Here is a 27,729-nt window from a genome sequence, read left to right as displayed (position 1 = left end):
TATCAAAGTACCAATGGTATTTTACACTGAACTAGAACAAATACTCCTAAGATTTATATGGAATCAGAAAGACCCTGAATAGCCAAAGCAATCCTGAGAAAGAGCAACAAAGCTGGAAGCAGCACAATCTCAGATTTCAAACTATACTACAAAGCTATAGTAATCAAAAACATGTGGAACTGGCACAAAATTAGACACCTATATCAATGGAACTGAATAGAGCCCATACTTACATGATCAATTAATCTGGTACACAAGAGGCAAGAAGATACAATAGGGAAAAGACAGTTTCTTCAATAAATGGTACCGGTAAAACTGCACAGCTACATACAAAAGAATAAAACTGGACCACTTTCTTACACCACATACAAAAATAAACTCAAATGGGTTAAAGACATAAACAGAATACATAAAACCATAAAACTCCTAGAATAAAAGTAGGCAGTAATTTGACATTGGCCTTAGCAACATTTTTCTAGATGTCCAGAAAGAGAAACAAAAGCAAAAATAAACTATTGGGACTACACTAAAATGAAAAGCTTTTGCACAGAGAAAGAAGCTGTCAACAAAACAACAAAGGAACCTATTGAATGGGAGAAGAGATTTGCAAATCATAAATCCAAAAAGGGGTTAATATCCAGAATAAAGAAGTTATACAAAACACCAAAAAAGAAATCTAAAAAATGTGCAAGGACCTGAATAGACATTTTTCCCCCCAAGAAAGAGACACAGATAGATAGCCAACATGAAAAGATGCTCAACTAATCATCAGGGAAATGTAAACCAAAACCACGATGAGGTATCTCCTCACACCAGTCAGAATGGCTAAGAAATAAATGTTGGCAAAGATGTGGAGAATAGGAACTCTCATGCATCCTTGATGGGAATGTAAATTGGTACAGTTAGTGTGGTCAACAGTATGTTGGTTACTCAAAAAATTAAAATTACCATAACCCAGTAATTCCACTTCTGGGTATTTACCCAAATAAAAGAAAAACACTAACTCAAAAATACCTATGCACCCCATGTTTATTGCAGCATTATTTACAAGAGCAAAACAAGCTAAATGTCCACCAATAAATGAATGGATAAATATATGGTATAATACACACACACACGTATGTGTGTGCAATATTCTATTACTCAGCCATACAAAAGAATGTGATCTTGCCTTTTGAGACAATGTGGGTGAACCTAGAGGGTATAATTAAAGTAAGTCAGACAAAGATAAATACCGTATGATTACTCTCATATGTGGAACCTAGAAAACAAAACAAATGAACAAAACAAAAAAACAGATTCATAAATACAGGGAGCAAACTAGTAGTTGCCAGGGTAAGTGATAGGTGAAGGAGATTAAGAGTTACAAATTTCCAATTACAACGTAAATAAGAGGGATAAAAAGTACATCAGAGGGAATATAGTAAGATTTTAATAACTTTGTATTGTGACAGATGATAACTACACTCACCGTGCTGAGCATTTCCTAATGTGAACAGATTTGTTTTTTTAGTATTTATTTATTTTTGAGTGACAAGGCACAGTGAGGGAAGGGCAAAGAGAGGGAGGGGAAACAAAGAATCCAAAGCAGGCTCCGGGCTCTGAGCTGTCAGCACAGCCCCACCCGGGGCTTGAATTCATGAACCATGGTATCATTTTTGAACCAAAGTGGGGAGGCTTAACTGACTGAGTCACCCAAGCACCCTGGAAATTTGAACAGATTTTTAATGTGTTATGAGATACTGACCCAAAAATTAATACAAAGAGGTCGAAGACCAATAAGATCCCAGAATTTCAAGAAGGAAAAAGTGGGAGAGATTAGGGGACTTACATGGCTTTTTTCAAAATTTATTCTAGAGCATTAATAATTTAAAGAACGACAAGTCAACAATAAAGCAATTAAACTAATGAAAGAATCTCAGGAATTGTCATATATGGATACATGACAGAAATGAAAGTCAGTAGGGTAGTAGGTGGGTAAATAATGTTGCAATAACTTGTTACCCGTGTAATGTTTTTAAAATTATCTATCTCACACCATACATAAAATTGTGTTTTAGATAAATTATAGACCTGAAAGTGAAATAGAACTATACAACATTTAAAAGAAAATATAGAAGAATATCATTGTAAACTCAAGGTAGGGAATAATTTCCTACATAGGACGCAAAAAGAACAAAAATGGGAAGGAAGAAAAATTATTTTAAATTAAAATTTCAATCTTCTACATAATAAATGATCATAAACAAGGCTAAGAAACTACAGACTTAGAAAATATATTTGTGAGGGCAATTAATTTCCAAGGATTAGTATCTACAACGACTGATCCAAATTTTCTTTTGTGAATTTTAGATACATAAAAGTTTGTATTAAAAATGAAAAGATTTAAAATAATCATAAACCAATTTTGTGTAACCATAAATAACATACTTGCTGAAAAATAATTATTTTGCAAAACAAAAACAGTAACTTTGACAAGTATGGTCTTGTTTTACATTTTCGCAAATCTCTAATATCTGGCTTAAAGGAAGACAGGTGGATTCTCTACTTCTGCATTCAATCTGTTGCAGTCTTATTTGGTTTATGTATATGAAGAAAACCCAGCTGTACTCACATGAATGTGTACTTGAAAAAGTACACACACACACACACGCACGCACCTGGGAGAATGTCAAAGTCTCCCAGGTTCTCTACAGGATACTTTGAGAACTGCTATCCTAGAATAATTATTTCCCACAATTCAATAAGAAAAGGCACAGATTTCAGTAGGATAAAAAAATGGCCACAAGATATAAAGAAGCAATTCTCATAAAAGGAAGTCTAAATGCCCCCAAAACATTTGTTACTCTTTAATAGCTTTAGTAATTAGAGAACTACAATTTAAAAGGACAGTATAGGGGCACCTGGCTGGCTCAGTCAGTTGAGCATCCGACTTTAGCTCAGGTGATGATCTCGCAGTTCACTAGTTCGAGCCTCCTGTCTGGCTCTGTGCTGACAGCTCATAGCCTGGACCCTGCTTCGGATTCTGTGTCTTCCTCTCTCCTGCCCTCCCCTGCTCACACTCTGTCCGTCTCTCACACACACACACACAAAAGTAAGTAAACATTAAAAATTTTTGAATGACAATACAGCTTCCACACCCACCAGACAAACCAGAAGTTTTAAATCTGGCAATTATCAATGTTATTAAAGGCTTAAGCAATGATAACCCTTATTCACTGCTGGTGGGTGTGTGGATTGTTGTTTTGGGGAGGGAAAAAAAAGTTATATTTAGGAAGGTTGCAGCCATCCATATGGTGATACACAGCAATTTCTCTTCTCGATATTTACTTTAAAGAAGCACAAGGAGACTTGCAGAAGGTGGACCACTGAGGCATTGTACTAATAGCAAAAATTGAAAACAACCTAAAAGGCCATCCAGAGAAGAAATAGCTAAAAACAAACAAACACAAAACTGTGGCATTTAGTATAGTGGAATTTTATATAGCAGTTAAGTAAGACCAGAGCTACATTATAAAAAAATCACATAGAAATATTTCTTCTACAATACTGAATGTTTCAGATTGACACATACAGTATACTTTTAGAATTTTTGATAATCCAGTTGACCTTTGAACATGGTTTGAATCCTGCAGGTCTACTTACATGTGGATTTTTTTAATAGAAATGCCATAACTATACTTTCTCTTCCTTATGGTTTTCTTTATTTTAAGCACATAGTACATAACACATATAATACAAAGTATGTGTTAACTGACTGTCTATCAGTAAGGCTTCCGGTCAGCAGTAGGCTGTTTATAGTTAAATTCTGGGGAGTCAAAGTTCTACACAGACTTTAGACTGCATAGGGGTACATGCCCCTAACCTCCATGTTGTTTGAGGACCAGATGTGCTGTATTTTATGGATATATACATACCTCATATAATGTATTATATTAAAAATAAAAAACATGGCAAAGGAATGCATGTATCTACTTTAAAATAGTGGCTTTTGCTGGATAGATATGGAGGAATATCACAACAGGAAGAGGACCTAATAATAGGACATCACGTTCATCTTATTTTTCACTCCCCAACAGACAAAAGAAAACTAAAGCAAACATGTCTAAATGGTAGTATTTGTTAAAACTGCATAAGCAATTGAACATTTTTTGTTATTATTTGCCCCTGTATGTAAATTTGATATTTTATAATACTTTGAACGTGAAATTATATTAAAAATCCAAGTTCACATCAGATATGACAGTGGACATAAAACATTAGTTGGGATTTAGGAATGTATCGGGAATTTTATAACATTTTTATGGTAATTTTAGGACAGTAACATTCGAATCATTTTTGAGATGGATTCACCACTTTTCAGTTGTTTATAAATATTTTCCTAATATACTTGCCCCACGATTGCCCTTCTAGACAGCAGAATGCTTCTGTTCATGTTTATTGTGTCCCTGCAGATGGACAGTGTTATGAATACAAATGGATGGCCAGTGCTTGGAAAGGTTCTTCCCGAACAGTCTGGTGTCAAAGGTCAGATGGTATAAACGTAACAGGTAAACCGCCAAATTTCTTTGGTTTTTGAAAGTCTTCCTGTAACACACATGCAGTCGGTTAAACAATTAAGGAAACAAAGATACTCAAGGTATCCAAAACATGTTTCGAATTCAGTAACTAGGCTATATGTAACTGGCGACCAATGACTATTTTTTAATGTTTCAATTAAATTCTCCCTCATCTAGCCATTTTAGACATTGCTGCACGAGTTTGGTTAAAATAGTCTAATTCCAATAAATTATCACAATTCTCAGATTATCTTTCCTAACAATTTTTATATGTGAATAACTTACCACATGCTAAATATATAGATATATATTTTGTTTCTGGATCTTAGAGACCATATACATGCAGACCAAAAGTATTACAAAGGGAGTATGGTTTTACAAATCTAAGTACCTTGATACTTAGATAATTCAGAAATCTATGTTTTAGTTTTCTATTCATTAATAGGTAAAAATCTGTTGGCAAATCTCAGGCCCAGACTATCTGGGCAGCTAACCCACTCTGTCTCCACTCAAAAATTATATACTCAAAGAAGAAATCCAAATGAAAAATCTTTCTGAAATGTCCCTTGACCCAAATAGACCCCCAAAGAGCTTCTCTAATCTGCAATTACTTCAAGTGTCCTTATCTAAACTCAGTAAATGCAAGGGATCTTAATGTCCCTATGAAGTAGCAAGAAACTTGGCTCCAGGTATGTACTGAACCACCTTGCAAATTTCCTAGGAAAAAAAAAAACAAGGTTGGAGCCAGAACCTCAACCTTAAACATATGACCCAAAGATCTAAGATCTCTCCTTCAACAATTTATTTGTGTAAGTCTAATCTATAGAGATCTTCATAGTGCAGCAGTAGCATGAGTTTGACAGTTAACTGCGTAGGGAAACCTACTGACTTACTGCTATCGTTTTGACCCTCTGGCAGGGAGAGAAAGTAATGTGCATTTTGGTGTCTGTGAGTAATGTCCATTTATAAATTTAGCTGTAATATATACATCAAGATAACAGGAACAGGAATCAATATGCTTTTTGGAAAGCATCAATTTTTATATTAAATTTTAAATTACCTGCATTTATTTAAACGTAATTGCTTATTTCCTCCCTATGAAAGCTGGAACAGGATATCAAATTATGTTTTTGTGAAGGTAAGATTTTATACATGACAAATCTGTATCAAGAAACCATTGATAATAGCAACCCCCAGTGGACACATATATAACAAAGAAGAGACCCCTGCCAGGAAACTCTTTGCTCTCTCTCAGTATTAGGCAGAAAAGGTTCCAACCACACCACTGTTAAGAGGCATATAAGGAGAAAGAGTCCTGGGAAGGGAAGCATAGATTTTTCTAAATTTGAAGTCATTTATAGAGGTGGTACATTCGACTCAAGTGTTGAAAATGAAGGTCTGCATTCTTTAAACTATTCACAGGGGCTGTTGCAGCTTCCCCAGAGGGTCCTATTACTTCTCAGGGCTTTTTTTCCAAATATGGATGCAAATAATATTTGTTTGCCTTTTCTTCTACATATTAAAAGCTCTTTTCTCACTAAAATTGGGGATAGTCCCCAATGTCAAGGTAAGTCAAATTTTAAAAGACTTACTGTAGAAATCATATGTTCACCTTCTTTTTAATTCGTTAAACTATTCCATGTATTTCTTTCTAATACTCTTTGATACCAAAAAGCCAACATGTAAATGATTTGTGATAAACTCTGTATGCATTCTTCTTCCATCTTTTAGGAGTGGTAAGATTTCTTTATGAGAAACAGACAAGCATGTGCAGTATATTACCTAACTTGACTGCCTGCTTCTGTTTTATGAAGTTGTCCTTATTAGAAATCAAGATGTTATTTTCCTTTTTCTTCATGTGTTTAATGATAATAACTCAAACGTGGACATTTAACTGCAATTGCCTTGCAATGACTAACTGCTTTCCCATCACAATTTTTTTTTGATGAATAGTGTATTTATATTATTGAGAGATAAGGCAAAGAATTAACAATAGTTAGCTTTGATTAAATCCCAGGGAATGATCAGTTCCATAAATAAAGGAAAAAACTTGCTTTCCTAAAATTCTGTTCAAGTGAGCAAGTATGGTTTGAAACTCTAAGTTCCTTCCATATCAGCAATATGGTTTCTCTAGGACATCTGTTCCCATCTTAAAACCTCACTTTTAACAACTTATGCAGGCACACTCTACTTGAAAAGAAGAAAGAGAAGGAAGAAAAAACAGAGCTGCAAAGTCAAGTTTAAACAATAACATAAATATACCTCCTAGTAGCTACAAGTGTTTTCTTTCCTCTACCCCCAAAACTCCTGAATTAGCAGGAATTGTAAATTTTCTCAAAGAAATACGCATTATTAAAGAAGAACATGTATGTGGTACTCACGTAAATTAAAGAGACATCTCAAAGAATGTGACAACTATTTCTTTGAATAGCCAAGAAAAAAGTTAACTTTGAAGGAAAATTAAATCTGTTTTGTAATGTTGAACTGGGCCAACAGGGGGGACTAGGATAGAAATAGCCCTTGTGCAATTAGTGTTTTCAAAGCAGCAACTAAAAAACAAGCGCTTACTGAGCACCTGCTGAGTTCCAGGCTCTGTACCATCTGCTCTGAAGAAGAACAAGAGTCTCTGGGGCGCCTGGGTGGCTCAGTCAGTTAAGCATTCAACTTCAGCTCAAGTCATGATCTCACAGTTCTTGAACTTGAGCCCCACGTTGGGCTCTGTGCTGACAGCTCAGAGCCTGGAACCTGCTTCAGAATCTGTAACTCCCTCTCTCTTTGTGCTTCCCCTGCTCACGCTCTCTCTCAAAAAATAAGTAAATGTTAGGGCGCCTGGGTGGCTCAGTCGGTTGAGCACCGGCTTCAGCTCAGGTAACGATCTCACAGTCCGTGAGTTCGAGCCCCGCGTCGGGCGCTGTGCTGACAGCTCAGAGCCTGGAGCCTGTTTCGGAATCTGTGTCTCCCTCTTTCTCTGACCCTCCCCCATTCATGCTCTGTCTCTCTCTGTCTCAAAAATAAATAAACGTTAAAAAAATAATTTTTTAAAAAAATAAGTAAATGTTAAGAAAAATAAAAAAGAGCCTCAAGTTCCTGTATAAAGTGGTCAAGGTTAACCAACTATCTCACAATCAGTTGCTCTCGGAAAAATCCATGGATTCCCAAAGTGGTTCAGGATTCAAAGACATGTGTATACAATAGTGTATTTCTATCATTGCAAGAGATGCTGCTTGTCAATGTATGATTTTCTGTTCTGCAGGGGGCTGCTTGGTGGTGCGCCAGCCTGATGCTGACAGGTCTTGTAACCCACCGTGTAGTCAACCCCACTCTTACTGTAGTGAGGTATGTGTGAATTCATTAGGATAAATAAACTAGCTTCATTATTTCTCACCCCACTGACTCTTGTACAGTCCATTCCCCCCCCCTCCCCCGCCAAAACGCACGTCTTGAGGCCTGCAACATAATTTCTGGACCTCTCCGTTTATCAATGTAAGTCATTCTGAACGTACTTGTTTCTGTTAGAATAATTTGTGTACAGTAAAAAATGTATGTCCTTTTTTATGTAGTTAAGACAGAAACTACATGTGGTAAACTTCCAAAACAATACTTCTTGAAAGCCTTCTCTTCAAGTCCTATCTGTCATGCTTTCAAAGATCACCTTATATGTGTAGAAATCCTCTTGTTCTCCTGCAGATGAGGACATGCAGTTGTGAAGAAGGATACACTGAAGTCATGTCTTCTAATGGTACACTTGAGCAGTGCACACTTATCCCCGTGGTGGTGATACCCACTGTGGAGGACAAAAGAGGAGATGTGAAAACGAGTCGCGCAGTACATCCAACCCCATCCTCCAATAACCCAACAGGACGGGGAAGGACCTGGTTTCTACAGCCATTTGGGCCAGGTGAAGTGACTAGACAGTGTTGATGTAGAATCTCTTACTTATACATTTAACCATGTCAAAGGATTAAAAGAATGAGCAAGCATTTTCATATGAGCTATTAATTATTTCATCTGTACTCATTTATTCTGATACTGCCATATATTATGTTTTTACTATTATAAAAAAAGCACTCATGCTCAAAGTTCAGACAAATGACTTTCTTCTATGGAAAAAAATTTAGGATATTAGTTATTTTCATCTCAGACCTACATTTACAAGTATAATTACGATCATATTGAATAAAGAAATCTAACAGTGAAAATATTAATGAGGAAAAAAGTGTATTGTCATTCAGAACTGGAACAAATAAAACTGTAAAGACATTCAAGAATTTTTCATTTGACCACAGACGGGTAATAATTTGAACCTAAAATAGGAACATCAGTAACACAGTGCTGTGCCAAGGGGCACTTGGTGGCCAGCCCAATTTCTATCAGCTCTTCCGTTTGATAAACTGAAGTAATCAGAACCTGTACTAGCATCAGATACAGAAGGGCAGGGATGGAGCCTTCCTGTCTAGATGGGATGATCTAAATTTGAAGACTGACCAGACCCCTGTCATATTAAACAGACATTCTTAATGTGTCTAGTAATGGACTTGAAGCCAATACAGGCAAAAGCTTGAAGGTCTAATAAAATGCCATCCCTACTCTACATACTTTCTCTCCCCAGTTGAAATCAACTATATGCTTATTCCTGGAACTAATGCTGGTGCTTAAAATTGCGCTATGAAGGCTATATGGTAGGTAAGATCATGATGGTGTTTCTTACACCAAGAGGAATTGCTAGTTAGTGACCAAAGGAAATCTCCAGGCAAAGCCAGGTGCAGTCTACGTTATACTTGTTAGAAACTTGAGAAAAAAAGAATCCTCATAGCTAGCACATCTCTCTTTGGAATGTATTAAGTCAAAACACTTTCCCTTACTGGAGAATCATTATTAGGATTTTAAGTATTTTCAGTTTTGGAGTGAGGTAGCTCAAATACTGTGATTTAACCACATTATCCCTGCCTTGGTAAGGTTCTTAGCTGAAATACAATATATTTTGCAAAGCTGACTTGTCTTTGCAAACACGGGAAACTCTTCTCTCAGTATTCAAGATCGTGGACCAGCAAATGGCTGTTAGCAATTGTGACCTTGAATAAGAATCCATGCAGATCTCCTCAAATCAAAACTGGTTTTTAAAAAGAGTGTTTTAAGTTTAATATATAGCTTCCCTAAAGTGAGTATTTTAGTATATTAAAAAGGTTTATGTTCTTAAAAAGTACATTTAGGCATTGTTCTTGGTTTTTGAGGAACTCAAAGATTATTTGTTGAAGAACTCTCAGGGCAGATTTTAAACCAGTGTCTAATTTTTTAAGTCTTTAGAATTGAAAAGAAGGCTATTTAGAATATTAACAGATTGTTTCCAACTAATGGACCCCCTGGGTTGATCCAGCTTCAGGCAGAAAAAACATTTGTTTTTGATGCCTTCCAAATATTAAATAAACCAGACTGTCTCTGAAGTCCATTTGCCCAATCTATAATTTTTGCACCAATAGCACCTTTAATTTTATGTATGCAACAGAAAATATATGTTGATGTGAGTTTCAGATTAAGTTGGGTAAGGTTATTAATACTATCTTCTAGTTGAAGTTTATTCTCAACACAAAACTAAGAAGTTCAAAGAAAATAAGACCAGAAAACCAAATTAGGGAAGTTCCTGTCTTGCCTAATTCCATATAATAGAAAAGTTAGAAAAAAATTATTCAGAGTTAAAAGTTATATGTTATAATCAAACTTGGCTATTTTCGCAAATGATGTTGTCAAATGAACCTTAAAATACAGTGTAAGTGTAAATTAGATAAAAGATTAATTCTAAAAAAATGTTGAATAGATTCACTTTCAATTCATCTAGGAAAAAAAAGGCTAAAGTGACAAAATTTATGTTCAAATACCTGTCTGCATCAACCCTAAGCTATTGGACTTTCTTGAAATTGCATTATTTTTCTTCTTGTAATTGCCATTCTTAGAGTGAAAATCAGAACAAAATGTTTAGCATTACACATATATTTGATTTGAACTAAAATTTAGTTAAGCAGCAGCAAAAATTTAGGCATATAAACTTGAAATCTGAACACAAATTTAATTGAAAACATTATTTCTTTGCCTTTCAAGTCTCATTGATAATTTACCTTTAATGAAGCAGCATCTAACTCATAGTAGCAGCGTTGCATTCATCATTAACTGTGCCTAAGCAATAATTCATTTTGTTTTGAAACAATGTGGTCATATGTGGCTGGTCATTGGTCATAGTTAAAGACTGTCTCATATATATATATATAATCACACACCAAACTAATGTAAATTAATGACTAATATCCATTCTTCTTAGATGGGAGACTAAAGACCTGGGTTTACGGTGTAGCAGCTGGGGCATTTGTGTTACTCATCTTTATTGTCTCCATGATTTATCTAGCTTGGTGAGTAACTATTTCACAATCTAAGGGGGCACAACAATCTATTTCAGCAAAAATACTGTCGGTTGACCATAACACAGGAACAGCAAACTATATCAAATAAGTATTCCACATTGAGGGTTCATCTGCCATTCTAAATAAAAATGGCTTCTGTCATAGTTGGTCTAAAATCTACCAAATCTGAGCCGTTTGAAATCTGAAAATGAGCCAGAGCTGCGCCAGGTCATCTTAAGTGTGTTCTCCTTGGTTCTGCAAGAGAATACTGCTTCATATGCTTACGGTGAACTCCAGACTGATCCTCAGTTACCACTGGAGGAAGAGATTATGGTCATACCTAATCCGATTCAACTACCTTTTTAAACATATATTATAAATTATGTATTATTTACAAAGATTTCTGCTCAAATATAAATGACTATACTATAGTATTTCCATTGTTAAAACCAGAGGAATTCCATTTGATAATTCACTTTTATAAGATAATAAAATACGGGAGGAGTTCTTTTTCAATTTTATTCAGACCATACCTAAGAAATTCAAAGATACCAGAGTATCCAATTCTAAGATTGAATTTAGGTCATACAGGCAATTAGCAACTTTATCAATACATTTCAGAGTTTGTCATTTGAAACAGTAAAATTTACAAATGATTCTTTCTCCTATTGTTGTTGTGTTGTTTACAGCAAAAAGCCAAAGAAACCCCAAAGAAGGCAAAACAACCGACTGAAACCTTTAACCTTAGCCTATGATGGAGACGCAGACATGTAAAATATAACTTACCCTGGCAACAACCAGTTTCAGATTTCTGACTTTGCAGTAGACATCCAGAAGCCACAAAGCTCTTCATACTGTGTGAATTAAAATGCAATGTAACTTTTTAAAAGAGCATCAAAGAAAGGAGTGAAAATCACAGTGCCATTGGAGATATTAAGACAGTACCACTTACAAACAAACAAAAAAACAAAAACAAAAAAACAAAAAACAAAAAAAAAAAACAGCCCTGAGAATTCTAGGAGTTTTAGTTGAATACATGCTGCATTCTAAGTTTTCTGTGATCTTTTCTGAAATCTACCAACTGACAATTCACATTCATCTCTAAAATATGGTTGTGGAATTGTTCAGTTAGGATGCCTGATCCAAGCCTCTGTCGGCAGTGTTAACCCGTAACAACATTTTAGCATGAAGAGTTTATACCAAGATCTCTACAATACTATAGTGAAGCATAACAACATGTATACTCAATTGAATGATACACATTACTACGTCAGACTATGTACTTGTTCATAAGCAATTTTAATGAATAAAAGATAAGCGAATAAAAGATAAGCTCTAAGCAGAGCAGAAAACCCATTGAGTAAATTCAGCATCTTGGTCGTTGATGATAGCTTTCATTAACCTGCATTTCAGAGGCAAAGACTTTCTTCTAAGAATTAGTTCGTGTCTTTCTCCAAAATACGAATGCTGGACATGTACTAGGATCTTAGAGAAAAAAAAAAAGTCCTCAAGTTCAGTATTTTATAGTGGTTATTGTCTGGAAAACTTATTTGCTTGTGTTAATATATTTCTACTTTCCCTAATTTTCAAACTGGTTGCCTGCATCTCTTTTGCTATATGGAAGGCACATTTTTGCACTATATTAGTGCAGCATGATAGGCACTTAACCAGTATTGCCATAGAAACTGCCTCTTTTCATATGGGATGAAGACATATGTGCTCAGAGTGTCATGGAGACATTTGCAAGTTCTTGTATTCTAAAGAGTACAAAGTTCAGTTTGGATGGCAACAGGATGGAATTCGCTATTACATCTGCTGTATACACTCTTCCTCATTGCTGCAGCCATTGCGAAATCAACCACATGGCAGGGATTTAAATGTTCAAATCCCGAACTCATTAACCTTTCAAAAGATGGATCTCTCTAGTTGGTTTTTAATTGTACTTTGAAGGCTGTTTATGACTAGATTTTTATATTTGTTATCTTTGTTAAAAAAAGAAAAGAAAAGAAAAAAAGGAGCTGGTTGTCTTTTTAATTTTGAGCAGATGGAGAAAATAAGGTCTTGATAATTTTTGTAACTAAAAGGAATCAAAACTGTGTGTTGACTCTTCTTTTTCCTGATTCACATTCTTCGTTTCATGTCAAATGTATCCATGGTTGTGTCTTTATTACTACTAACATTTGAAGGAGTCTTTGTCTGATTTCAAAAGCTAAAATTTTCAAGAGAGAGTAAGTGTTTTGCCCAGGGCTTTTGTTAAATATCTAGACCAAGGGTCGCAAACTTTTTCTGTCAAGGCCCAGATAGTAGAAATTTTCAGCCAGGTCTTTGTCACAGCTTCTCAATTCTGTCATCAGAAGAATGCAGGTGTAGACAATACACAGTACATAGAAGAATGAACACGGCAGTTTCCCAGTAAACCTCCCATTATAAAGACAGTCATCAGGTCACATTCATTTGCAGGTTGTGGTTTGCTGACCACTGGTCTAGAAGTTTTTTCAGTGCTTACCTCTTAATTGTGTCATCTTTTGTTTTCATTCATTTACCTTAGAATATGAGAACTGTTTAATTTCAAAAGTGAAAAGGAGTCATTCAACTTTTTCACTGTTTTGGAAGTAGTTGTCTTTTTCACAGAAGTAGCCCTGGGAAAGGCACAGTGAAGTACTATCTATCTGATTTGGTAGACTTCTTGCGTGTGAAAAGAAAATTCAAAAGGTGCCATTAAAAAGCAATTCCATTTTTCAGGCAACATTTACTGCAACAACATTTGGTAGAGGGGAGGACATTAGGTTTTCAGGTCTTTTAAAAATAGTATAATAAGCTATTTTATCTTAAACATAGCTGTGTTGCTATAAAAGTGGTTTAGACTAGGTGTTTTACATTCATAGTAGAGTTTGAGCTCCCCCTGCTGTTCATTGGATTATTTACAAAGATTACAAAAAACATCAGATTATCAGATGTTGTTGCCTCAAAAATTAACAAATTTCTACCTATTTCACTAAGAATTAAATGTAGAAAGCACTAATTCCTTATTAAACATTCACCGTATTAGGCAAAGCAAATCATTTAAAAGCAAATAGGTGGTCACAAAGATGAGAATTTTACTTTAAATCAAAGATTTAAACAAAAAAAACTCATAAAAACAAATTCCATTGCATCTGTCTTATTGAAGAGAAGGAATAAAAATCATATGATTGTTCTAAAACTGTGATCGTCAGTGTATGCACTCAGGGGTCTTCCAGATAATCCTCAAGTTGATCTCTTTGAATAAAATGAACTCCATTTGTACAAAATGGTTGAGAAATAATCTGCAGTTACTTGAAGAATTTAGCTAACAGCCTTATTAAACGCGTGCAGCACCTACTAACTTTGAAGTTCCTAAATAGAATCAAATAGCATTGCACAAAAACTATACTTCTGATACTGTAAAAGGTCACTAATTCAGAAGGCAGATCAGTATCGTGTAACCCATATATTAAGAATTAATGAACTGATCAAAATTAATCAATTTTATGAAAATACATTATTTTATTCATAAATTAGTTACATTTTACAACACTATATATATGAAGGAGACTGGGTTCAATGTGACCTAACACTAGGGAACGTATTGGAAGTTCACTGTTAGGATAAATACTGGGTGGCCTCTTGTTACAAAGATGGAAGGTAGGACATGTAGCCAGCTGGCTATTTTGGACAAATGAAGGTTACTATATTCATGTTTACAACATGAAAATAGCCTTAGTTTTGTTCCTGGCATGAGGCAATAATGAGTGAAGTACGTTACTGGAATGTCATAAATATTTTATTCCTCCTGTTCAATTCTAGCAGTTCAGGAGGGGGATATACTAGTAACTGGTCCGTTGACACTTTTGCCTTACCAAAATGACCTGTGAGCCCACAAAAGATTTAGAACTACTGCTCTATAAACATGAAGGTCTGTTTGGTTTAAAAAAAAAGAAAAAGAAAAAAAGAATGACACAGTATTATACTATTTTGTTGGATTGTTTCAATAGAAACCACACAAAATTGGCACAACTGATCTCTCTTTAGACGGTGATTTGCTTCTTTATCACTATCTAATCTAGGATATGGACCAGAATTCTTATTTGAAAGCCTTTTTGAAGACACTATAGTGTAGCTTCAAGCTAATTTAGAAAGGAGTGCATAAAAGCATGTTCTTAATTATAACAAAGCACAAATCACTTATGACAAAACAAATACTTCTTGAATTATCACATGTAAGATACTCTGCTAGACACTGTAAAACAATTAGTCATGACTTTTGTATGGAAGACATTCAAAAAAAGGAATTATGTTTAATGAGTGAAGAAGTTACTTAAATCACCCTTAACTCGATTTGTCTCTAGGGTGAGATTTTTACCTTGTGTAATGTCCATGTCTCAGGCCATGCTGTTAGGCTTTTGCTGTAACCCTCCTTTGCCCTCAGGTAGGTGGCAATGCTCATTGTGGCTTAATCAGAACACTGTTAAGTTCCTGGACATTCCAAGATAAAGCCACATATGCAGAACTTCTTACAGGAAGTAACATCTCTCAGTAACCTCCTCTAAATCTCTGTACCCATTGCTCCTTTATGATCATTTTCTCTGGTGTCTCTCTGCTCTCTTAACAACAATGTTGTCTACTTTTCTCAGAACCGCCATCTACCAATGCATGCTCAAAGTGTTAAGTAAGGGGGGGAAAGATGAAGCTATTTCTTACCTATTACAGTCCAAGTGTCACTTAGAGTGTGAACATCTTGATTCAAACAAAATGTAAGATGTAGAAGACATACCCCCCTCAAAAAAAAAAAAAAAAAGACTTTCTGTAAAAATGTCAATTTCTATCCTCTTAAGTATGACCCAGTTATCTCTTCCTCCTCCTCACCTCTGTGCTCATGTCCCACCCTGTTAAGAGAGGAAGGCAGGCCTGTACCTTACAGAAAGGAGAGCCCCTTCTTGGGCTTAGTGGGAGTTTGAATAGATTTGTGAGAATCATGCTTCCAAAATCATCTGAGATGTATGTGTAAAAGTATTGCCAAATTCAAACGTGTTTCTTGTTCTATTTCCCACCAAGTCCGAAGGTGTTGAAAGGGAGAGCCGTACGGGAAAGAATTTGTGAAGAATCTTGTCAGCAAGTGAGCTTTCTTAGGTCTAGTTTACCTGTGAGAATACAACATCTGCCTGTCCCACCTGGTCCCATCTTCAGGTAGCCGTGACTACAGAAGAGGATTTCGGCCCCTTAAACTGGAGTGTGGGCCTAGCAAGCATGACTCTTCATAAAAAGGATGTTTTGCAGTGTGATGATGGTAATTCTCTGTCTAGCAGGGACACTGAAAATGGTTATGTCTACTTTATTGAGTAAAACATGCTAAGTGGATAGAGTTAACGTTGTAGTTTTATGTTTTCATGCTTCTACCCAGCCAGATCTGAAAACGAGCAGTATACGAAAACTTTTAGTTTGTGGCAGTCATGTTTTCAGCAATCAAAATCTCTAGTCTATTTAGAATGTAAAACTGTCAGTCTTGTGTTTCGTAGACTTTTTTTTCTTAAAAGCAATAGTTTCTAGAGCATCTACTTTGAAACTTCAATGAAATTTTCACAACTATTTTTCAGCAATCTATGTGTGTTTGTTTTTAAAAAGTAAACATTAAGATCCCCTCTCTGGTACTTTTTCCTGCCTATTTGTAGCACAGAGATTTGAAGAGATCAGTATCTGTCATTGTAAAATATAACTTTATTAAATTTGCAATATGTCTTTATATAAATTATAATCCCCTAAGTGTTTTTTGTTAATTTAATTACCTGAATATTTATTTTGTTTAAATAAGGAGGCAGCTGTCTAAGAAGTTTTTGTTAATATTACTTTGTAAATTGTGTAATGTAATTTATTTTAAATTATGTACATTTCTTTTTTAATGCACAAGATGTCTATGTACAATTACAGATTTGAAAATAATGTCACTAGCTTTATTCAGTTAATACAGATGGCATGTGAAGATGTAATATGCTTTTTTACATTTTCATATGGGTTATTTGTAAATACGTTGCCGACAAACATAAACATGGAAATCATTTTCATTCTACTCAAGTGTACTTTTTAATTTGCATCATTTGCTGCTCATAGGTGGGTTAAAAATATATATATTTCAGTGAATATCCAAACACTTTCACTGCTCTATTGCCTGTTCCTGAATCTTTTTTTTTTTTTTTTAGTAACTCTAGTGGAGAAAGTTCAAGAGATGCAAACCTTAACTTTAAAAGTCTGCTGAGGCCACCACATTCATCATTGTGGACAAATGACCTGTTGGTGTCCAGTCAATTAAAAGAGCACCAGCAGAGGATAATAAGACACTCTCGAACGGAGTGCAACACTAACTGCCCCCTCAGTTGGAAGGCAAATCCCTCCCTGTGCCTTTCTCCTTATGTCTACTAATAAAAGACCAAACCTATCACACAAGGTAGGAGGTCACACATTAACAAATTATGATTCCCCCAGTTTCCAAATTAAGATGCGCACATTCACAAAATCAGAAAGGGATGTGTAAATTACTGCCAGTGCAGCTAGGGGTTAAAACATTTTCTGAAATAGCTGTTTGCCGCAATATAATTAAGAAGGGAGCCCTTAAACTTCATATATGATACCCCTCAAAATATGCAGCTAGCCTCAAGTACTTGATGGAAAACTCATTTTCAGTCTCCTTACATTCCATATTGTTCATGACAATTGAATCTAGATGAAAACATGTTTCAATCACCCAGATAATTCTTTTTTATGTATCTAGATATGCAGTGTCAAATTACTAACTTCAGGTTTTATGTTGCAACTCCAGTTTATGTCCTGCAAACACAAACATGAACATGACTGGTCTATATTCCATATTTGCTTCTTCTAAGTACCTAGTGATTTCTGTCATTAAACTCCGAACATACTCCAAAGAAAAGCCAACACACACTTCAAAGTACAGTTCACATCAGTGTCCATTACTCTCCAAAGATACTAAGTACATACAAAATGTTTAAATGCAGTCATGCTTTCTATTATTGCAGGGTTTTTTTTTTTTTTCCAGATGACCTTCCCTTCCCCTTTCCACCTTACTCCATAGCATCTCCCTGCTAAGGCAGCCTGATTTAACAATCTGATGTGGGTCCTGCCATGTTTTTCTTCTTGATCATATAATCTTCTAAGTATGATGCGAACAGGGGAAGGAAGAGAGAAAGAGAAAAATGGGCTGAATTTAGTAGATACAATAGAAATCGGTTTCCGTTTTTTATGTATTACTGTTTTCAAACAAGTAAAATGGCCTTTGCCCCCTCCCAAATTTCATCAACACCTAAGGTAAATCTCACCATTTTTTGGTCACAATTTGAGTTATGACAAGACCCAAACCCATAGAAAATACTAAAGACTCCACAAAAAATTATTAGAAATAATAAATGAAGTCAGTAAAGTTGCAGTATAATACACATAAATCAGTTGTGTCTATATACAAAATAGCAGAAAGAGAAAACAATTCCATTTACAATTTCACCACCAAAAATAAAATACCTAAAAATAAACCAAGGAAACAAAAAAACCTACATTCTGAAAACCAAAAAAAACATTCACTGAAGATGACACAAATAGGAAGATATTCAATGCTCATGGCCTGAAAGAACGAATATAGATAAAATGTCCATACTACCCAAAGAAATCTACAGATTGAATACAATCTCTATGAAAATACCAACAGCATTTTTCACAGAATAATTTGTATGGAAACATAAAAGACCTCAAATAGCCCAAGAAATCTTGAAGAAGAACAAAGATAGAGGGGGTCACAATCCCAGATTTCAAGATACACTATAAAGTTGTGGTAATCAAAATAACATGGTACTGGCACAAAAACACACCCATAAGTCAATGAAACAGAGCCCCCCCCCCCAAAAAAAAACCCCACACTTATAGGATCAATTGATCTAGGACAAAGGAGGCAAGAAGATACAATGGGGGAAAGACAGTCTCTTCAGTACATGGTATTAAGGAAACTGGAAAGCTACATGCAAAAGAATGAAACTGGACCACTTCGTTACATCATCCACAAAAATAAACTCAAAATGGATTAAAGACCTAAATGTGAGACCTGTAATCATGAGACTCCTAAAACAGGTAGTAATTTCCTTGACATTGACCTTAATAATATTTTTCTAGATAGGTCTCCTGAGGCAAGGTAAACAAAAGCAAAAATGAACTTTTGAGACTATACCAAAATAAAAGCTTTGGCACAGAGAAGGAAATTCTCAAGAAAACAAGACAGCCTATTGAATGGGTGAAGATATTTGCAAACGTTATATTCAATAAGGGGTTAATGTTGAAAATATATAAATAACTTATACAGCTCAATACCAAATAATAATAGTATGATTAAAATGCACAAAAGACATGAAAAGACACTTTTCTAAAGAAGACATCCAGATGGGTAACAGACACATGAAAAGATGCTCACTACAACTAATCATCAGGAAAATGCAAATTGAAACCACAATGAGATTATCACCTTAACACTGGTCAAAATGGCTAGACTCAAAAAATAACAAGTGTTGGTGAGGAGGGGAGAAAAAGGAACCTTCATGCACTGTTGGTGGAAATATAAATTGGTGCAGTCAGGATGATAAACACTAGAGAGTCCTCAAAAATTAAAAATAGAAATATGACGAGTGCCTGGTGGCTCAGTTGGTTAAGTGCCCAACTGTTGAGTCTTGATTTCGGCTGAGGTCATGATCTCACAGTTTATGAGATTGAGCCCTACATCAGGGTCTGCACTGACAGCCCAGAGCCTGCTTTGGATTCTCTTCCTCTCTCTCTGCCCCTCCCCCACTCTCACACACATACATTCTCTCACTCTCTCTCTCAAAATGAATAAACATTTTTTAAAAATAGAAATACCATACAACCTGGTAATTCCACTACTAGATATTTACCCAGAGAAAAAGTACTAATTCAGGATATATGCACTCTATTTTATTGTAGCATTATTTACAGTAGCCAAGATATGGAAGCAACCCCTGTCCATCTATAGATGAATGGATAAAGAAAATATGGTGTGTGTGTATATATGTATACACACACACATTTATATACATTATATATATACACATACACATTTATATACATTATATATATATACACACATACACATTTATATACACTATACACACACACACACACACACACACACAATGGATTAGTACTCAGTCATAGAAAAGGAGATCTTGCCACTTACAACAATAGGGATGGACCTAGAGAGTATAAAAGCTAAGTGAAATAAGACAAATATAGTATGATTTCATTTCTATGTGAAATCTAAAAAAAAAAAAAAGATTAGTAACAGACCAACCAATAAATACAAAGAACCAACTGGTGGTTGCCAGAGATAGGAGAGAGAAGGAGGATGGGCAAAATGGGTGAAGGGAAGTGGGAGGTATATGCTTCTAGTTATGGAATGAATAAGTCTGAATAAGTCAGCAAGATAAAAGGTACAGTATAGGAAATCTAGTCAATGACATTCTAACAGTGTTCTATGGGGAGAGATGGTATCTACACTTGTGGTGAACACAGCACATGTATAGACCTGTCAAATCACTATGTTGTACACCTGAAACTAATGTAAGCTTGTGTGTCAACTATACGTCATTTAAAAAAAAAAGTCCCCATCAACCTATAATAAAACATCAATCTCTCTCATTTCCATTTCCTTGACAACTAGCAAATTTGAGCAACCTTTCATCTTTTAATATTGGATTCAGTTATCTAGTACATATGATTTTTAAATGACAATTCTGTTGATGCCATGTAGTTATTAATTTAATGCCTTCAATAGTTTTAACCTTTCAGTAAAGAGAGCTTTCTGGATTTTATTCCTCCAAAATTTATTACTATTATTTTTGAATCTCAGAGAGATGCTTTTACAATGGCCTCTGCCACCTCACTCTTTGCTCTTTGCTCTCTCCTGGGCATGCTCACCCCCATCTCATGCTATCGAGGACAGTGTCACATGGGAGTGCTGAAGCTGGGTCCCAATGTTCTGTTAAAACCATCCTTTTCTCAAAGCTGTGCCCTTTCTCTTACCTCCACCGGGGACATTCCTTACTTCCATGTAGGCCTGGCCACTCTCTCACTTTACACAGGTGTGTGCTCAAACGCCACCTTCCTTAACTATCCTTGTCATTTTTATCCTCCTGCCCTTTTTTAGTTTTTTTTTTTTTTTTAATGGCACTTGATACTACATATCTTTTTAGTCGTGTGTTGGGGGGGGGAGGGTGTAGTTTTTTACACTTTCTCACACACAGGAGAGGCCAGGTCATCATTGGTTTTTCTCCTTGCCTAGAATGAAGCCCAGCACATAGTAAGAATAATGAATTCTTGTTGGATGAATAAATTAACAAAGTAATTAGTGAACTGCAAGGTTTATGGGCAAAGAGTGGTTAAGATCACAAGGCAGATCAAGTACAAGGAGGCCAGCATAGTTAAACAATTCATCTAAAGGTGAAAGTTGTTAGTATTCCATCATGAATACATTTCATTTTAATTTAACTTTCCAGAAGTATGTTAACCTACACTCTTCAGAAGGCACACTGTTGACATAGACAGAACCCTAATAGAAGTGGAAGAAATAAAAACAGTAGTGACAAAGCCTAACATCACAGGGGAGTGACCACTGAGAATATGCCAGTTATAAGAGGGAGCTGAGAAAATGGCAAACGAGGTAGGGAAGCTGATTAAGAACAGAACAATTGCAAATTTCTAGAAGCCCTTCTTCCAGGAGAGAAAAGGAGCCTGACTATAACTATATTATTTTATGGTATCAATAACAACCAAGTGAAATGCTATTTGCTTTAAAGCAGAAATAGAACAGTATAAAGTTACAATTCAGAGTGCTTCCTAAATCCCCATAACTCACTTTGGAACAATAGAGGAGGACTGTCAACAACCAAGCAAATACATTAATAAATCATTTAAAATTCATTCCCTATAGAAAATAATGTTTTGATTTCCTGGAAAAGTAACATGAATTTCAAAATCGGAGTCAGCCAGTAAGCCTAGAAAGTAACATGGAGGAGAAAGTGAACAGCTTATGGAAAGGCATAGGCTCATAGCCCAGTCTTTCATAAACAGTGATCGGAGTGAAGACTCTGTCAAACCACGTCCCCAGAGACCCTCCAGCTGCTAGTCTGACAGCTGATATATAACCATACCCTTCCAAAATTTATCTTCATAAAAGGTTCACTCACTTATATTTGTCTGCTGGGGGATTTTTTTTTATGTTTATCACTTCTTATTATTACTTTTGCCAAAGGGCTACTAGCCTTTTCTTCTCATGGCACTACCTTACCACCTATGGGAAAAGTTATTTATAAAAAAAAAAAAAAAAATCAAGAAAAAGTATCCTGGACATAGAAGGAGTCATTAAGTACAGAATTTTGATCTGGAATTGTATAAAAGACACTTGAAAGATTTTTAATTTTTTTAATGTTTATTTTTTGAGAGAGAGATAGTGAGTGAGAGAGGGAGACACAGAATCCAAAGCAGGCTCCAGGCTTCAAGCTGTCAGCACGGGGCTCAAACCCGGCAACCATGAGATTATGACTGAGCCAAAGTCAGAGGATTAACTGAGTCACCCAGGCACCCCACAAGAGTTAATTTTTGTGTGCATGCCTATTCTAATATCTATATGTAACAATCTACAGGAAAATCAAATTAAAAGGTGTCCTATAATGGAGTAAAAAAAAAAAAAAAAAGATAAAGTGACGCCATGCCTGGTAGTAATCATGATATAACGCACTTTGTATTATGCATTAAGGATTATGGCAATGTTTGACCAGAGATTTAAAAAAATAATAACCTAGAGAGGACTTTGAGGGGCACCTGGGTAGCTCAGGCAGTTGAGCATCTGACTCTTGACTTTGACTCAGGTCCTGGGATCCTGGGATCAAGCCCCTTGTCTGGCTCCAGCTGAGTGTGAAGCTTGCTTAGGATTCTCTCTCTCTCTCTCCACCTCTGCCCTTCTCTCTCTCTAAAATTTAAGAATAAATAAACAGTTATTTGATACAATTCCCTTCAGAATTAGCACCATAGTGGCTTTCAAAAATCAGCAATTGCTGGCCAGAAACATTTAAATGTAATTATGGATCCAAAATCAAAGCAGATGTGGCAATAAATTGGTACATTATCTCACTTTGGACTACAATGCCATGCATCAATACAGTCCTTTGGGTATGTAAGTATTAAGAATAGTTCCTACCACTGATAATAATCAGTTCTTGCATATTTCATAGCATCTGTTTTACTATAGGATCTGTTTTACTAAGGAAGGATCAAAAGCCTTGGTTAAAGGTTCCATTTTACTTTCTGGTAGGACAAATGAGCAGGGATGGAACAGAGAAGGAAAATAAATGACTTTGAACTTAGCAAAAAGATTCCCATCAACATTCATAGTCAAAGATATGTCTGGGGCGCCTGTGTGGCGCAGTCGGTTAAGCGTCCGACTTCAGTCAGGTCATGATCTCGCGGTCCGTGAATTCGAGCCCCGCGTCGGGCACTGGGCTGATGGCTCAGAGCCTGGAGCCTGTTTCCGATTCTGTGTCTCCCTCTCTCTCTAGCCCTCCCCTGTTCATGCTCTCTCTCTGTCCCAAAAATAAATAAACGCTGAAAAAAAAAAATTAAAAAAAACAAAGATCTGCCACTTCAAACTATGACCCAAAGATGGAGAAAATAAAGTTTGGCAATACATAATCTTATCAAATATGAGGCAAAAAAAAAAGATTTTTTTTAATCTTAGGAAACTATTAATTGATTCTAGTCACTGAAGGGCAATGGGGACACTATCTTTTTAATTAAAAATAAACATATCCTTTGACCCAGTATCTCAACTTCTGAGAAATAATCGTCAAGTCTACAGAAGAGATGATAGAGGGAGACAGAAAATGTATGGTGCATGTGCAAAAAGATATAAAGCATGTGTGCAAGGATATAAGGATATTTAGCACATTTGTAGTTAAAAACATGGAAGGAACAACAAAGAATATAAATAATGAAAGTTTAAGTAATGGTGCATATGTAACACAAGATTGTGTCTTTATGATTTTTTTTAAATGTTTGTTCATTTAATTTTGAGAGAAAGAAAGAGAAAGGGCATGAGCAAGGGAGAGGCAGACAGACAGAAGGAGAAAGAGAATCCCAAGCAGGATCCACACTGTCAGCTCAGAGCACTATGCAGGGCTTGAAATCATGAACTGTGACATCATGACCTAAGCCGAAATCAAGGGTTGGACACTTCATCAACTGAGTCACCCAGGCACCCTTGTATGATTTTCTCATTGCTGTCTTTAATTTTTCACAACTCAGTAATGGCAAAAGTTAGTGAGAAATCACAGTACACACACATATTCACACAATATTTCTTAATTATGGTTTAAAAATGGTCTTCAAGCCATTTAATTTTTTTGATATTTACTTTATTTTTTTCAATATGAAATTTCTTGTCAAATTGGTTTCCATACAACACCCAGTGCTCATCCCAACAGGTGCCCTCCTCAATGCCCATCACCCACTCTCCCCTCCCTCCCACCCCCAATCAACCCTCAGTTTATTCTGTTTTTAAGAGTCTCTTCTGGTTTGGCTCCCTCCCTCTCTAGCTTTTTTTTTTCCCCTTCCCCTCCCCCATGGTCTTCTGTTAAGTTTCTCAGGATCCACATAAGAGTGAAAACATATGGTATCTGTCTTTCTCTGTATGGCTTATTTCACTTAGCTTAACACTCTCCAGTTCCATCCATGTTGCTACAAAGGGCCATATTTCATTCTTTCTCATTGCCAAGTAGTATTCCATTGTGTATATAAACCACAATTTCTTTATCCATTCATCAGCTGATGGACATTTAGGCTCTTTCCATAATTTGGCTATTGTTGAGAGTGCTGCTATAAACATTGGGGTACAAGTGCCCCTATGCATCAGCACTCCTGTATCCCTTGGGTAAATTCCTAGCAGTGCTATTGCTGGGCCCTAGGGTAAATCTATTCTTTTTTGAGGAACCTCCACACTGTTTTCCAGAGTGGCTGCACCACTTTGCATTCCCACCAACAGTACAAGAGGGTTCCCATTTCTCCACATCTTCTCCAGCATCTATAGTATTGTGATTTGTTCATTTTAGCCACTCTAACTGGCCTGAGGTGATATATCAGTGTGGTTTTGATCAAGCCATTTATTTTAAATGTTACAAATGATTGAAAATTGAGAGTCAAGATTTTTGAGTACAGTATGAACCTCATTTCCTCTTAATCATGCATCTGTAAAGCCAACTTAAAAATCAGTTACAGACCAACCAAAAAACAGGCTCTTCACTAAAGAGAACAGATAGTTACCAGAGGGGAGGGAAGGAGAGTGGAGGTGATGGGTGAAACAGGCGAATGGGACAAAGAGTACATTTGTCATGAGCACTGAGTAATGTGAAGAATTGTTGAACCACTGTATTGTACACTTGAAACTAATATAACATATGGTAAGTATACTGAACTTTTTAAACGAATAATAAATATTTTAAAAAGCAATTGTGAACAAGAGCCCTTCAGTATAAATAAAAGAAAAAATAATTCTAAATACTGGTCATTCGGAATCAATCTTTTTTCCTGCCTAAAACCCCCTATCCTCCAAAATTAAAAAAAAATTAAAAAATTAAAGACAAAAAATTTTGAAACCCTTTGGCTCATTGTTGCTAATTTAAGACTGAACTTTGGAAATGCCAAAGAAATAACAAATAAGAATTATCTTGTTTTAGCTATTGCTAAACAAGTTAAGTTTAACGGACTGAAAAGAAAGGTTTCTGCAGCTGGAAAAAGCAGCCCCGTTTCTGTCTGTAGTGGTCGGTGCTTACCAGATAATGAGCAAAATGTGTGCTGCTCATCTGGCCTTCGGAAAACATCAAACACCAACTAGGAAGCACAGAGAACTGATCGTTGTCTTTCTGATTAGATATTCAGCCTCAATTGTTGAAGCTAATAAAGTAGATAGTGAGGGGGGAAAATGTGTTTCAGAGGCCTCTGGGTAAAAATATTGGAACAAATGTTTATCTAATTGGATTATCACTATACATCTTCTGAAACACTGTATTAGAAGGCTGTGAAGAACAAAAACAAAAAACACATGAGAAGCTTTTATCTTCCACCCTAAGCTTGTTAGAAAAATTTGAAAACACTGGAACAAAACGTCAGTGGTCAATCCAAAGGCAGGTGTAATGAGAGTATTATTTTGCCAAATGGGAAGACTTAGTCCTAGCATCCCCCAATTGCTTAGCTAATATAACTGGTGGCAAACTATATTTATATACTACATCGAGAGGAAATTACAGACAATGCTGATAGCCTGAGAAGGGCACTTGGTTAGTGAGCAATCCAAAACCTCTCAAACAGAAGGAGAGGTGATATAAGTATTCCCCAAATACGGGCAGTGATAAGTATTTCTCTACCAATTCAGTGAAAATTATGGGAAACACTATGTACTGAGCACCATGCTAGGCTCTGAATGGTAGGAAGTGGCAAAAAAAAAAAAAAAAAAAAAAAAAAGACAAAACTTGCCCTCACTGATCATACATCCAAATGAGGGGAGAGAGACAATAAAAACAAAAATAAGGAAATATAATACACTGGTTGGCAAAAATTGCCATGGAGAAAATAAAGTAGAATACAGGTGACAGGGAATGCCAGAGCATTAAACGAGAGACCCATATGGTAAGAATATTACTTTGGATTCCTGGACCCAATCCCAGGGGTGGATCTGGGAAAGATTCACCATGTCAACAAGCAATGTTCTGGACACCAGCTGGGTGTCCTACAATTCAACTCAATTCTGACACTCTCTAGCCAGAGGTAACACCAGGTTCCACAGCTTAAGGATTCAGTCCTGCAATAATACCCATCCCCCACTTCAGACGCTAGTCACAACCCGCGTTGTTACCCGAGCTTCTGACCTACTGGCTACAAATTGGAGGTTCCCAAATGTCGTTTCTTGCACTTCAGATACGAGTCCCAAATCCAGGCCCTGATCTTTACTTCTGACCAGACCGGCTATAAATCAAAGAGCCCACAACCCACTCCTTGGTTTCGATTAATTTGCTAGAGCAGCTCAGAGAACTCAGAGAAACATTTTACTTACTTAATTACGGATGTATTATAAAAGGATAAAACTCAGAAACCGCTGATTTGCATGGGGCAAGGCATGGGAAAAGGGCACGGAATTTCCATGCTATCTCCAGGACATTATGCGCCAGCACACGCGCGAGATCACCAGCTTTCCTAAAACCCTCGTTTTCCGTTTTTATGGAGATTTTGTTACACAGGCATGATTGATTAAACCTTTGACCATTGAGGACTGAACTCAGTCTCCAGCCCCTCCCCCTGCCCCCAGAATCAGGGGGTGGGACCAATCACATGGTTGGTTCTCCTAGCAAACAACACCTACCCTTAGGTGGGGTCCAAAACTCACCTCATTAACATAATGAAAGACACCTGTGTTGCTCTCCATCCCAGGAAATTCCAAGGCTTTTAGGAGCTGTGAGCCAGGAAACTTGGACTAAGACGAAATAAATATTTCTTATTATAAATCACAATATCACAATCTACTTAGAAAAGTTGAGCCTTGAAAGAAATAGAAAGGGGTCTTTTTCTTGTAGCCTACCCACCAGGAGAAATGACATAGCAATTCTTGGGGGAAAGTTATTTTGTTTTATAGAAAATTATGCACAATCGAGTGGAGT

The 27,729-nt window shown here is 36.2% G+C and overlaps 1 protein-coding gene and 1 long non-coding RNA gene across 7 annotated transcripts in view; one reads left to right on the top strand and one right to left on the bottom strand.

Moving 5' to 3' along the window:
- THSD7A (thrombospondin type 1 domain containing 7A) overlaps positions 1 to 17,030 on the top strand; it is a 664,277-nt gene extending 647,247 nt beyond the window's left edge. For 4 of the 5 annotated variants that reach the window (XM_045052422.1, XM_045052423.1, XM_019825529.3 and 1 more), the window contains 5 exons: positions 4,455 to 4,550; positions 7,813 to 7,895; positions 8,247 to 8,457; positions 10,870 to 10,957; positions 11,638 to 17,030. In XM_045052422.1, the coding sequence (XP_044908357.1) occupies positions 4,455 to 4,550; positions 7,813 to 7,895; positions 8,247 to 8,457; positions 10,870 to 10,957; positions 11,638 to 11,722 (563 nt within the window). In that variant the 3' untranslated portion in view covers positions 11,723 to 17,030. The remainder of the gene's footprint in view (positions 1 to 4,454; positions 4,551 to 7,812; positions 7,896 to 8,246; positions 8,458 to 10,869; positions 10,958 to 11,637) is intronic. The other variant, XM_019825530.3, reaches the window with a different exon arrangement.
- Positions 1,012 to 27,274, bottom strand: LOC109497470. Of its 2 annotated transcripts, none has more exons than XR_006594242.1 (4): positions 11,735 to 11,814; positions 11,130 to 11,263; positions 8,212 to 8,343; positions 1,012 to 4,587 (listed from the first exon to the last, which is right to left on the bottom strand). It is a non-coding gene; the product is annotated as an uncharacterized LOC109497470 (long non-coding RNA). The 2 variants fall into 2 exon arrangements; XR_002740500.2 differs by lacking the exon at positions 11,130 to 11,263 and adding an exon at positions 27,129 to 27,274 and having other exon boundaries at positions 3,458 to 4,587; positions 11,735 to 11,802.
- Positions 27,275 to 27,729: the final 455 nt, after the last annotated feature.

Source organism: Felis catus, chromosome A2 (genome assembly GCF_018350175.1).
Source record: "Felis catus isolate Fca126 chromosome A2, F.catus_Fca126_mat1.0, whole genome shotgun sequence".
Taxonomy (NCBI): Eukaryota; Metazoa; Chordata; class Mammalia; order Carnivora; family Felidae; genus Felis; species Felis catus.
Note: the sequence above shows the minus strand (reverse complement) of the source record. Positions and strands in the feature narration are given on the sequence as shown.